This window comes from Leopardus geoffroyi, chromosome D4 (assembly GCF_018350155.1).
Source record: "Leopardus geoffroyi isolate Oge1 chromosome D4, O.geoffroyi_Oge1_pat1.0, whole genome shotgun sequence".
Classification (NCBI taxonomy): Eukaryota; Metazoa; Chordata; class Mammalia; order Carnivora; family Felidae; genus Leopardus; species Leopardus geoffroyi.
In genome coordinates this window covers 74428367-74441889 of record NC_059342.1, presented here as the reverse complement: position 1 = coordinate 74441889, position 13523 = coordinate 74428367, and the positions used below count along the sequence as shown (strand labels likewise).

The 13523-nt window shown below is 58.4% G+C and overlaps 1 protein-coding gene across 9 annotated transcripts in view; it reads right to left on the bottom strand.

The window, feature by feature from the left end:
* The window catches only part of COL27A1 (collagen type XXVII alpha 1 chain), a 141557-nt gene that overhangs the window by 36889 nt on the left and 91145 nt on the right, over window positions 1–13523 (bottom strand). For all 9 annotated transcript variants that reach the window (XR_006710373.1, XR_006710374.1, XM_045469584.1 and 6 more), the window contains 8 exons: window positions 10937–10990; window positions 5573–5626; window positions 5013–5057; window positions 4885–4929; window positions 4569–4622; window positions 3442–3495; window positions 2493–2546; window positions 1166–1219 (listed from right to left, as the gene is read on the bottom strand). Coding sequence is in view for 7 of the 9 variants with exons in the window: in XM_045469584.1 (XP_045325540.1) it covers window positions 1166–1219; window positions 2493–2546; window positions 3442–3495; window positions 4569–4622; window positions 4885–4929; window positions 5013–5057; window positions 5573–5626; window positions 10937–10990 (414 nt within the window). In the remaining 2 variants the exon portion in view is untranslated. The remainder of the gene's footprint in view (window positions 1–1165; window positions 1220–2492; window positions 2547–3441; window positions 3496–4568; window positions 4623–4884; window positions 4930–5012; window positions 5058–5572; window positions 5627–10936; window positions 10991–13523) is intronic.

The following is a 13523-nucleotide window of genomic DNA, read 5'->3' as shown; positions in this document are numbered from 1 at the left end:
TCAAACGGCCGTCACAGGGGTTTGGGTCTCTCTTTGCTTTCAGAGCTCATAGCCGTTCAGCACCTTCTGAGGAGCCTCAGAAGTCGTCAGATGCAGGGATGGCAAAGGTGTGACAGGCGCGTAGACTAATGGATTCACCAGGATGTGGCCGCATGAGGACAAGGCCTCCGGTCACTCACTGCTCTGTTCCCAGTGCTCTGAGAGATGTGCCTGGCACGCAGTGGGCCTCAAGTAAGCGCTCGTCATTCTCTTCCCTACTGCGCCTACGTGGAGCCTCGGGATCCTTGTCAACATGGCACTCCCAGAAAACTGCACTGATCAGTCTTCGTTGACACACAAGCGCTGCCATCTCACGGCTTCAGGCTCCACACTCATCGTCTCTCGCCCCGTGGTCTTTCTCGCTCTTTCTATGTCCTAACTCAATTTGTGGAGCCTCTGTTAACTCAGGGCAGGGGGGAGCAAGAGGCAATGGAAAAACGGGAAAGGTGAGAAATGAGGGGGGGCTTGGACTGGGCCTGGTGTCCCCACAAACTGAGGCCCACACTAACTCCCCCTCCCTGCCGGACTCCACATTCTGCAGCCATCAGGTGCTAGAGGGTGCCTGCTTTGTACCCCTCCTGGTACCCCAGGCCACATTCAGGCAGAGACCTTGTAAACCGGGCACAGAGCATAGAGAGGTAGACAGAGAGGCATCCCAATGCTTCACAGAGAAAGAAAAGCTTTGTGGGTTTCTTCCAGAAAAGGGGAAGATCACCTTCCATGGAACAGTTTTCAGGGATGAAAAACAGGTGTTTTTCAGTAAAAGTGCTTGCAGGTCAGTAAGTTTGGGGGCCCTGGATGAATCCAAAAGGAACCAGTTTCTTGGCTGCAGGCCTTCTCAGAGCCTTGAAAATGCTACTGCTGATACATAAGAGGGAACACGGAGCATGCAGTGAGTCTCAGACGCTTTGACCGCTTTGACCACTTTGACCACAGAACCCTTTTCTTCGAAGAGTGCCTCTACAGGGTGGAAATGCTGGCCCACCAAGAGAGATAGATGGGATGAGGCTGAAGGGATTCAGGGTCTCCTTCTCCCTGAGGCTCGGGGAGGTTGAGTGAAGCCCTTCCCCCCACCCAAGCGCCCCTCAGGTGGCTTTCCAGGGAGAATGAATTTGCTTCGACTTACCCGCTGCCCAATGAGGCCCTGCTCCCCAGGGGTGCCCAGAGGCCCAAGGTCACCCTAGGAGAAGCCAAACACAAGTCCATGGGGGTGGGTGGGGCCAGTCCCAGCCCTGACTTCACCCTCCAGTTCTCACCAGCTCGGATTTGGGTGGGGAGCTGGGGAAGCACCTTCTTCCAAGGACCAAAGCGAAATTATAAAATGCCAACCAGAGCCTCCGCTCCATGGTCGCCCTGGCCACGTCAGGACCGCCACGGCCACCACCACCATCAGGCTCACGTGGACACGGCACTGTTCTAACTGCCTTTTTATTTCCCATGTGATCCCTCACCGCGACCCTGCCAGGAAAGGTGTCTTCTTTTCCGGAGGAAGACACTGCAGACCGTGGGGTGACGGAACTAGCCTGAGCCCATGAGGCTAATAAGTGACAGATTCAGGATCCAAACCTGGGTAGTTAGGCTCCAGGGAGGATCGGATGCAGGGACGGTAACTCTGAGGCTGCCCACCTTCTTTGCTCCCCTGAGAGCCTTGGAGAGAAACCCAAAGGAGGAAGAGGCCCTACATGAGCCAGAATAATGTCCCCCGCCCCCCAGAAGATGACCGTGTGGGGATGTGCGCACTAGTCTCCCTCCGTGCTGATGCCCGAAGGGCCCAAGGAGGAGGGGCTCTGAGCCCCCAGCCCTGCCCCCACCAGAAGGATCCCATTTCTGTCTGTTTTATATACGGGGTGGTTTTCTGCATTGTTCACGCAAAGGATTCTAGAACTAAGTCAACAACCAAAGTCCCAAGCCTGGTCCAACTCCCTCCGAATGGCAGGGAGGCTCAGGCACGGACAGGGAGGGGGTGTCTGCCTCTAGTCCCACAGACCCTCGCGGGCTCCCCCAGGCCCTGCCTAACAAGGCCCTCAGGCTGTCAGCATCACTCATCAGCCCCGGGGCCTGCGCAGGGAGCTGCATCCTCTCCCACAGCAGAGAGGGGAGAGGGCCCTCCCAAGAGCCCAGGTATCAATGGGCGCCTGTTTCCCGGCAGGTAATGAGGGGCACGGGTGCTGAGATACAGATGGTATCGTGGGAGGCCAGGAGGTGCGGCTGCCCCAAGGTGGGGCAGGTGCCAGAGAAAACACCACCGGGCAGGGGGCAGGGGGCAGGGGCAGGGGCTCCCGGCCAGCTGGGCCCTCCACTGTGGCCATAGCCAGGACCCACTCCCCGGCCAGGAGCACAGAGAACTCATTATCCCGGCACAAGAAAGGCCCGTTTCTCTTCCGTGGGGAGGACGTGGCCGCCAGCTGGGCGCTGGTTTCAACAAGTCACTTTTCTCTTTCATCCTGCCTTACCTTCATCCCGGCTTCCCCAGGAAGGCCCGGCTCTCCTACTGCACCGGGAGGCCCCTGCAAAAAAATGCCATTGGTCCCTCCTACAGCAAGGGCTGGCCTCTCATTGTAAGGGAGGAGATAACTTAAGCAGGCCCAGAGAGGGCAAGGAACGTGCCTGAGGTCACACAGCATGAGACACAGAGTTGGGAGCAGGCTGCAGCCTTCTCGGAGATTGGAGCTGGGATCATAGTGAGGGTGGTGGTTGGGCCCAGGGTGCTGAGCCTCGGGGCTCCCCTGAGGCTGCTGGAGCCCTCTCCTTCCCCATGAGTGTGGTTTACCACATTAGGAGCCCCTTGGCAAGCACAGGGAGGAAAATTTCAGGATTCACATAACAACAGGGGAAGAAGCCAACAAAGGCTGTGTTCAGGGCTGACCGATCCCAGTCCTTCCCTCCAAAGCTGGGCCGGGATGACTAAGGTGGGGAGGGGTCTGAGTTACCATCATGGGCATGGCCACCGCCTCTGCACGAACCCAATGCCGTGGTTCAGTTTTCTCTGGATAAGGCAGAGGTGTCTGAGGCCCCATGGGAGCCCCCTGCTGCATGGCCTCAAGAGGGCTCTCTCTGCAGTCAAACCTCAGTGCCGAGGTGAAGTCCCAGCAGGGGTGGGGTGCGACATTGTTGTTTTCCCCGGTGCCACAGAAGAGGCACTGCCAACCCCCATGAGGGCCCGGGGACCCCTGCAGGCCAGGCACACAGCAGCCCCTGGGACAGGGAGCCCAGCCCCTCCCCTTATGCCTAAGGCGGATCTGCCCTTCCTGCCAGGGTGCCTAACCTTCACTTTCTGTGGGACACAGGACATGACCATCTCCCTCCCAGGCCAGGCCGGGGACCCCCTGAGGAGGGGGGCTTCGAGGGGCTGATGTCTCCCCAGCAACGTCCTGGGACAAACAAGGGGCCCTGAGCACTCACCTGAGGTCCCATCTCTCCAGGAGGGCCAAGTGGTCCCTGGGGTCCCTGAGGGCCCTGGAAGACAGACAGACACACAACAGTTTCGAGACAGCAGCCTGGGCCCTCTGGAGGGGCGGACGAGGGAGAGGATCCATAGAATCTGGGACTCTGCGGCCCACGCCCCCCATAGCCTGTGTCTGCAGCTCCCCCCTCCCCATTGGTCTCCTGCCACCCCTCCATCACCTGCACTCTGTCCTGTTCCTCCCCCTCAAATTCAGAGGGCCCCCCCCCCCTACTCAGAAACCTTCCAGCTCTCCAAGCAGACTTGCTCACTCCATTCCCCCTGCCTGGACACCTCCCACCTGGGCCCCACCTCTAGAAACCCCCACCCCGCTCCTGCTCAATTCAGTGTTCAAAATGGCGTCTCTTGGGCCTCAAGATGTGGGACTGTAGCATGGCTCTGGGGGGCAGAAGCCTCCCATGCTCCCCCTTTCCCAGGCAGGGAACCCTCCTCCTGCGCCTCTCGAGACCATCCTCTCCTGTCCCTCCCTGGCAGTACAATTCCACTGCCTCCTCGTGGGGCACCCTGACACTTGGGCTGTTCTCCAAACCCATCCTTCCAGGGAGACCTCCTAAAGGGTCACCTCGCTTTCAAATCACTCACTGTCTCCTGTTGCCCTTGGGAACAAGAACAAGCTCTCCCCACGGCTTGAAGCGACCGGCCCCTGTGACCCCCTTCTCCCCGACGTCCGATGTCCAGACCCTACAGTTCCATCCTTCCCCACTTGGTGACCTCAAGCACTCTGTTCCCTCAGCTTTAGTCTGTGCTGAGCACTCTGTACACGTCACCGGTTCATTTTCACAACAGGATGGCAAGGTAAGGACAATTTATTCCCATTTCACTTGCAAGAAAACTAGGCTGGAGGACAAGAGTGCTTAGACTCAAGCCCAGAGCTCCTGAGCTCCCTGGCCAGCGCTCACTCTCTCTACCCTCCGAGGCCTGTCCCATCAGGGTAGCAGGGCCCTGGTACTGTCTCCCTCCAGCCTCCTTCTTATATGGCCACATCCCACACTCCCAGAGGTGGCCCATCTGAGACCAGCCTGCCGGGGGGCAAAGAGGCAAAAGAGGGGGGCAAGAGGGCACTTACCGGTTCTCCTGGGAGGCCCTTGGTGCCCGGAGGGCCTGAGGGACCCGGGATGCCCTGCAGAGAGGGACAGAGGTGACTTAGTCCCTTCGCGGCTGTAAGCCTTCACCACGAGTGATGGTCCGACCCCTACCCCTCCACCAAGTGACAGATGGGGACACTGAGTCTCAGGGGAAAGAGGCAGGCTGGAGGGTCGTCCGTGTAGAGAGAGCGGGCAGCTAGAGTCTGTGGGGTTTCCACAGCAGGATGGGAATTTGGCTGACGTGGCTATAATCTCCCGGCAAAGCCCCACGGAATTTCCAGAACTGGTGTCACTTACCGGGAAGCCTCGCACTCCCGAGTGCCCTCGCTCACCGGCCGCACCCTGGAAACGCATTCGGGGTCATTAGAGGCACAGATCACAAAGCAGGGAGCGGGGAGGGGGCTGGCGGCCTTGGCCTGACGTACCTGTTGCCCGGGCTGGCCCGGTCTGCCCTGAGGTCCTGAAGGGCCCTGCCGAAACAGCGTGTGAAGGTGGGACAGGGTGCTGGGGAGTACCCCTCGCGGACACAGGACCCACACCCCATGGCAGATGGAAGGAACCGGTGTAATCATCCACCCCTCTCTCTACCATGCTGGTGGGAAACTGAGGCCCAGTAAGGGGAGTGGCTCGTCATAGTCACCAGCTGCTCTGGAGAACCAGGGAGCCTTTGCTCCTGCTGGGAGTAGAAGCATCTCGACTCTTGGGGGCCCTAGAGGGGGCCAGGGGCCCCCGGGGAAGGCGCCAGAAGGTACCTGCATTCCTCCTCACTCCCTCAATCCCCCGGCTACCCTCTCGTTCACTGCTCTCTCTCCGTCGCCCCCCTGCTCAGACTCCAGGGCCAGGAGGAGCGGCCATGAGCTCTCAGCCTCTCTCGGACTCCCTGCTGCCCACAGTGGCCTCATGCCAAGGAAGCTGTGAGCCTTGGTTCCGGAATTCCTGACCCAGCGTGGGAGGCATGAGCAAGGGCAGGCCACGGGGTTGATACCTTGAGGCCCCTGGACCCCTGCTCCCCGGCTGGTCCATCTGGTCCTCGGGGGCCCTGGAATAGGAAAAAAGGACTAGCATGGTGGACAGCAGGGGTCTCCCTCGGGCCGGGAACCAGGAGGGCAGGGCTGCCCAGAGCCTTGGGCCTTTCCCGGCACCAGCCTGGGGCTCCCTTCTCCTCCCACTGCCCGCACATCCCGAGCCTGAGGCTGGCCATCCGGGTGCGGTGTGCCGAGATGGCTCCACCTGGAGGGACTCCGCTAGAGGCCCTATCATCCTGGAATAGAGCCGGTGCTGCACAAATGACCCTGTTTAACGGAGGTCAGCCAGCCAACGCATTTCATAGTTGTGGAGGCTGAGGGCAGAGCCTAGCCACGCGTGGCCCAGTCCCTCCAGTTGGGCCTTCAGATTCGGCTGTTGCATGCACTTCCCAGGGCACCCGTGAGGCAGAAGCAGGTGTGTGGTCCGCAATCCGTGGGGGCGAACCGAACCCTCAGGGAGGGTCTGAGTCTGCATGAGGCTGGGTGTCTGCAGCAGCCTCCTCCAGCCCGACGTGCAAGTCAATTCAGCCCTGCTCACAGAGGAAGAGCCGACATGTGGAGGGGGCAGGAGCGGGGCAGGGGTCAGGCCGCTGTTCCCTGGAGCCCCAGACAGGAATCTTATTCCTTCGAAAGCTAGGAAACCGCCTGGGGCGGGTGGAATGTGCTCCCTGCCCCCACTTCACAGATGCGAATACTGAGGCCCAGTCAAGGGCCGTGATTTGTCTCAGGTCCCTTAGCCCATCAGCAAGTGTATCTCCTCCAGGGTTCTACCTACTGGCCCATGTGACCCCTTACAGGAACTCCCGCAGACACACAGATGGGATCTAGAAAAGTCCCCCATGGAGAACAGTGCGGTGTTTGTCCTGCAGAGGATCAGAGAGGTCATGCTGGGGAGACAAAGAGGGTCCTGTGCAGGAGGCTGGCCCACCCCGGACCGGGAGTGTGGGGGCCAGCCACAAAAGGAGGTGAGGGAACGTGTCTGGCTGGAGGGGGGGGATGAGGGATTGAAAATAGGACAGGAAGAAAGCATTTAAAAATTGAACAAGGAAATTTCGTTTTGTTTTTTTAAACATTTTATTTTTAAGAAATCTCTACGCCCGACATGGGGCTCAAACTCACAACCCCGAGATCAAGAGTTGTGTGCTCTACTGACTGAGCCCGTCAGGCACCCCAGAAATGTTCAATTAACAATTGGGCCAAAGAAAGCAACAATTCCTCTTATCAGCTACCTGGGGCTTCCAATGCATCACCTCCACACCAACGGCCTTAAATAGAGCCTCGTGGGGGCGCCTGCGGGGCTCAGTCAGTCAAGCGTCCAACTTCAGCTCAGGTCATGATCTCACAGTTTGTGGGTTCGATCCCCACGTCAGGCTCTGTGCTGACAGCTCGGTGCCTGGAGCCTGCTTCGGATTCGGCGCCTCCCTCTCTCACTCCGCCCCTCCCCTGTTCGTACTCTGCCTCTCTCTCAAAATTAAACATTAAAAATACATAAATAGTGCCTCACAAACTGAATAAACCCAGGACAGGGGACGACGCCGAGCCTCAGTTATCTTGTCTCGGAAGTGAGGCTGAGAATCTCTCCTTTAAGGTGGGAGATAACCCCCCGCCCCCGGCCTCTCATAAGTGCTCAGGAACAGCCGGATCTGCCAGAGGAGGTGGCACGTTCCCCGAGGACAGGGACACAGAGGAGTGGCTTGGCAGATCTGGCCTCAATCCCTTTCTCAGAGCAGGCAGCTCCGAGCATGCTACGAGAGCCAGCTGAGAGCTTTCAGAGACCCAGTACTACACATGATTAGAGGCTGCGGTTGCTGGTTCTGGTTCTGTTGCTGGACTGCTGTGTGGCCCTGGGTAAGCCCCTTCGCCTCTCTGGGCCACTGTCTCAGATGGACCCTGTCAGGCCGTGTGTCAGGCTTTCCGCCCCTGATTCATGAACAGGGGCCCGGTGGAGATAGAGACACATTGAAGGGGGGACATCCCGAGCCACAGGAGCTGGGACAGAGGCTCAGCTGCTGGGTGGGCATCACGGCCCTCCTGAGGGCTGGCTTCTGGCCCCTGGCCTCTGTCTCTAGCCGAGGCACAGACCTCCCTGGAAAGAGACAGCTCTGGGAGTGCAGTGGAGGCCCAGAGGTGTTGATGGCTTGGTCTGAATCACACAGCACCCTATTTGTCCTTGGAATCAAGGCCTTTCGGAGAGAACGGTTTTGAGATCTGTAATAATGGTAGTGAAACAGTGGTGGTGGTGAGGATACTCACAGCTCTCATCCTCGTTTTGCAGTGAGGAAACGGCCTATGATCACGCTGCTGGTAAGCGGAGAAGCCAGACTCTGAACCTAACTCCGCCGGAGTCCGCCATTTCTTTCCACCACTCCCTGTCATTGCTTCTCAGTGTGGGAGTGCGCTCCCCATCATGGGGGTGTGCAGGTCAGGGCCTACAGGAGCCGTGAAGGCCCGAGCAGGATGCTGGAGAAGACAATGTCTAAATTCCCTGTTACCTGGGAGATGGCGATGCCTTGGGAGCCCCCAGGGAGCTCGGGGAGAAGCTGGTGCTGCCTGGAAGGAGGAGGGGGCCCAGCCACCCTCCCCCCACCCCGGCCCCCTAGGGCAGGGAGAGGAGCAGGATGGGCACACACTCTAGCTCTTGCTCTGGGCCACGCTGTAGCTCGTCCTGTGTCCCGAGGGCCCCCCAGTCCTGCTCGCTCCTTCTCCAAGTGAACGCAGGCCAGCCAGCACTGCTGGAGGCAGGCCTGGGTTTTCCATCAGAACCACATGTCTGTCCTCTTGTAGCCACTCCCCAGGAGGAAGCTTGCAGTCAGAGCCAGGGCTGCCCTTCGGGCAGTCCGGGACAGAAACTCTGGCCAATTACAGCTCTTGTGACAAAGGGATGGACAGCCAGGAGGGAACAAACAGGCGCCCAGCGCCTCCCGCACCGCTGCTCTATCTGGCGCTCACCGCGCGCAAGGCGCCTGCAAAGGGATTTAACCCCAGGGCCCTCTGGAGAGGCTAGTTCTGTTTTGTTCACCCACTTTGCAGAGGAAAGCTAGAGGCCCAGAGAGGAGTCAGTTGCCCAGGGTCAAAGAGGGAGGGCCAAGATTCGAGGAGCTCTAAGCCCCATTCATGGGAGCAGAGTCTAATGTCAGGCACGTGAACCTCAGAATCCTCACGACTCCCTCAAAGTGGGTGGTGGAGGGAGACTGTGGAATCCCCCAGGTAACGAACAGGGATTTTAGACATCGTCTTTTCCAGCACCCTGTCCCAGAGCAGACCCCGACCTCCACATCCCCCTGTGACGGGGAGTTCACTCCCACACTGATAAAGAGTGACTGGCGGCCGTGGGAAAAATGGGCATCCAGCTGATGTGCGTTCATACTCCGGGTCCTTACAACTTCCTCCTCATGTGACCCACCAAGGCCTGAGGTTCCAGACCTGGTAACTGGGAAGGCTGGGACTTGCCCCGGTCTGACACCGAGCCCCCAAAGCCTGTGGACCCAGACCCTGTCAGCAGTTCTACCGAGAGCCAAGGGCCTAAGGGCCCATCTCGTCCCCTCCCGCACATGGGCAGAGACACAGGCAGGGCCTTCTACATTCCCCATGGCACATATGGGGAAACCGAGGCTCAGAGGGTGGCCAGGTCTTGCTAAGGTCACTCGGCAAGCCAGTGGCTTCGTGGAGGCCTGTCCAGAATTGAGCTCTTCTGCAGGCACAGTATGCATCTCTCTAGGATCCCCCCCGCCCCGCCCCCGCCATCCTTCAGTTACCCCTCTGTGAAGTGGCCAATGGTGGACCATGAGGCCAGGGACTCAAGGGGCTGTTCCCACAGGTTTTGCATTCCTGCCAAACCCAGCAGAGGGGAGGAGCTCATGTTCCCGATGCTTCCCTCCCAGCCCTGGAGACTTTTGATGTGGTTTGGAGCCTGGGTTTCCTCAAGCAGGAGATACATTCTTCAAGCCACTGCTGGGAAGGGGAGGTAAAGCCAGCGGGGGGAAGCTGTGAGTTGAGGACCTTGAACCCTCCAGCTAATCTGGCTTTCTGGGGCAGGGGGTGACATGCTCAGGGTCAAGGTGGAACTGGCTGCCAGCAGGCCTGGGTCCACTTGCAGAGACCCAGGACATGGCACTGGGAGGGGCCCTGCTGGGCCAGAGGAATGCCTCTTAATCCCCCCTCTCCCTGGCTGACTGTTCAGGCCATCTGGTTTGGGGGAAAATTTAAAACCACTTGAAATTCAGCCAAGAGGAGACTGATCACAGATCCCCTGTATGGAGCTTGGGTATCAGGCCTCGGCTGCCGGCTCTACCTGTGCCTTGGCGTTTCCCTCCTACAAGGCTGCCTGGCCCAGCACCCGGACACCAGTTGGGGGCAGAAAAACCACTGCATCAGCCTTCCCTGCATGACTGAAAATGAGACTACGTTCAGTATGCCAAAGAGCCAGGTTCCCTGGGTCCCCATCCCAGCTCTGCCACTTTCTAACTGTGCAACCTGAGACAAGTGACTTAACCCCTCTGTGCCTCAGTTTCCTCGTCTATAAAACAGAAATAAGAATAGCACCTTCTTTATAGAGTAGTGTTGAAGACTAAATGAGTGAAACATGTGACAGACAGTACCTGACACTGTGCTCAGGCCAGCCCTTGCTTAAAATCCCCTGTGGCTCCCCACTGCCCTTGGAAAGCAGCCCACAGGCCTCGCTGTGCTGTTCGCAGGCTTGGCACCTGCTAATTCTTCGTCTCATCCCTCTCGCCTGCCCGTCTGCTGAACCACTGGAGACCCCGAAGCATGTCACACCTTCTCTCACCTTAGGGCGGTCCGTTGCCCAGAACCTGGCATCAGCTCAGCTGTCTTCCTCTCCCGAAGCCTTCTCTGAAACCCTTTCCAGGCTCCCAAGCTGCCTGTGCATCATCACCATCAATGTGCCAATGACCCTATACAATCTCTTTGACCTACTGGATTGAGCCACACGAGAGCAGGCAGGGGTCATGCCTGTCCCATTCTTTGCAGTGTCTACAGACCCTTCAACAGTGGCAGGCACATAGTCGGTGCTAAATAAATGGCGGTTGAATGACCAACTAAATGAATGGATGGACAAACACAGGTACCACAGAGCTGGCCTGTACCCACTGGATGGCAAGGCCTGGAGCTCAGAAATGGTCTGGAAGAGATGGCTGGAAAGGGGGTCCCAGGCCAACACTCAGGCCCAGGATGAGTCTGGAACCCCGTGTGATGCCTGGAAACCACCAATCTCAGGGCTGGGCAGGGGGCAAGGACCAGGAGGGAGCCTCTCTGTCAGGTGGCGCCTGCCAGCATCAGCCCCCCGGGGACTGGGCCCTACTTACCCGGCGTCCCTTTGCTCCCCTCATGCCTGGTGGACCTCGAGATCCTGGAGGACCCTGTGGGGAGGAGAAAGAGTTTGGAGAAGCCCCCTTTCCGGTAGCAAGGGGCGAGAGGGAAGGCTAGGAGCATGGGGGTGAAGCCTGGCCGCAGCGTTCAGACAGGCAGTGCTTGGGAGCGGCCCCTGGGCAGGCCCAGTGCCTCTGCACAGAAGGATGCAGCCCAGTGGGAAAAGCTGTCCCACTGGGAGAAGTGGCCCACAAGCCGTAACCCTGAGCATGAGTCAATGCCCTAGGCTTGATGTGGTGGGGTGGGGTGGGGGAGGGGAGGGGGCTTAACCTTTCCTGGGAGTCCAGGAGTAAGAAGAAGCCTCCCTGGATGGATGAGCCATTTTCTCCTGTATCTCAAAATCGACAACCAGAAGCTACCATGCCATGCCTGACCAAAGTTCTCCTCAAATGCCCATTCCCCCTTTTCTCTCTCCATCAGCAAGGAGACTATGGCAGCCCTGTGATCTGTCCCCCGCCCTGACCCCGACTATCAGCTGCAAGCTTTGACCAGGGCAGAAAGAGCCCTGGGGTAAGGACAGAGAAGAACCAGACCCTAGCCCTGGGGTGAGGGAGGGGGAGGCAGGGAGAAGGGAACAGGGCCTGGCCCCGGGAAGCTGCCCGGTTATCTGGTTTGATGCAGGAATGACAAGAGACGCAAGGGAGAGACAGGGAGGGAGGGAAGGAAAACACAGGGTTGCCTTTGTTCTCCAGCACCTGGCACAGCGCAGACCCATGACAGGAACGTGGGGACCTGCTGAAGGACCCGCCAACAACCTAACAACAGGCGAGGACAGAGGGTGGGAAGGAAGCAGGAAGGAGGAGGAGGAGGCTGCCTCATTGCCTCATTTCTCCCCCGGGTTCCGGCCCGGGCTGCACACACCAAGCAGCGCCTTCACGCACAGCAGGCCAGCCGGACCCCTCCACGAGCCTCCCAGCTCAGCAGCGAGCCTCAGACGGGGCGTGCTCCTTCTACAAGGAAGAGGCAGCTTCAGCCCCCTGCAAATACCAGGGAGAGGCCCAGCTCCATTTGGGGCCTCAGGAAAAAGTTGCTGTTCCCGTTCGTCCCTCCCCACGGCCTCGAGGGGTACAGACCCTCCATCAGCTGCTGCCGAAGGGCTGATGTGAGGGGCTGGGCCCCAACTTGCCCCTTGTCAGCAGAGCAAGCAGGGTGAGGACCCAGGCTTGGCCCAATAAGAAAGCAGATCTGACTCCGGGATGGCAGGAGATGGGAAGATTGGGTGAGGACGAGCCATTTTACAGCAGGATCTTGGACCGCAGCAGGCATGCAATGCGTCACTGGGAAATTTCAGGAGCCAAGTCTGGACTCTGAGGCAGTAGAATAGAGGACTTAAAGGAGCAGACTGCTCCACCAGAGAGCCAGGTTCAAATCCCAGCCCTGCCACTTCCTAATCCTGTGACCTTGGCAAGTGATTTCCACCTTTTGGGCCTCTGTTTCATCATCTATAAATGGGGATAAGAAGAATCCCTAGCTCCCGGAGTTGCTGGGAAGACAAAACGACATGGGAAGTCCCAGCAAAGGGTAGCTATCGGCTCTCTTGGTCGGGGAGGGGGCGGGGGCAGTAACTCGAGGTTCTGGAACCCGTCCCCAGTCCCCCACATCATGAAGGTCCTGATCTGGGCTGACCTCGATGGGCTGTAGGAGGACATGGGTATTAATGTGATTGGAAAAGTGGGAAAATACTCATCAGATGTGAACGGTATCATCAGAAATGTCACCTTAACAGTAAGTCTTACTAATAATCGTGGTAATCACTGTATCTAATAAATAGTAATTCTTATTACTACCGGTCATTATGCACTTAGTATATGCAGATCATTTGCTGAGCATTACAGCATGCACTGTTACCACTTACTTCTCATAACAACCTCATCATGAAGGTAGTACGATGTTGGCTTACGGACGGGGAAACTGAGGCGCAGAGAAGACGTGACCATTGCCAACAATCACACAGCTAGAAAGTGGCCAGGAATTTGACTCACATGTGTCTGATTCTGAAGTCAGATTTCTGGACCTTGGTGCTATGCCGCTTCCCAACAGCACTAGGGCAGCTGGCTGGCCGGGAAGGACCCCAAGAGATCCAGGTGACCCAGCCCCAAATGCAGCAATGGCGAATCAATGGCAACCTTGGGGTCTGAAAGCAGCATGTGACTGATTTCACTCCGTCGGAGCCACCCCCGCCCCCCAGTACAGTTAGAAGCACTGAGGACACAGAGTGGGGAGGAGGTCTGCGGAGCCACGGAGGTAGAGGATTCAGAGGCCAGCACCTTCCCTCCGTACGCTGGCTGGGACATCCCCTGTTTTCTCACCTCCCACTGGCCTTCCATGTTGCCTCAGCAACTCTGTTCCAGGCTCCTCCTCCCGCTGGACAGATAGGGAGCCTGAGGCCCAGAGAGGCTGAGGTCTAAGGGCAGAGGAGCTCTAACTTGCTGATGGACCCTAGCCTGGGCACCTCCCACACTGATGGTCCCCAGTCACTGTGTCTCTAGGAGCGTCTGCTAGACCCTCGTACCTGGGTCCCGT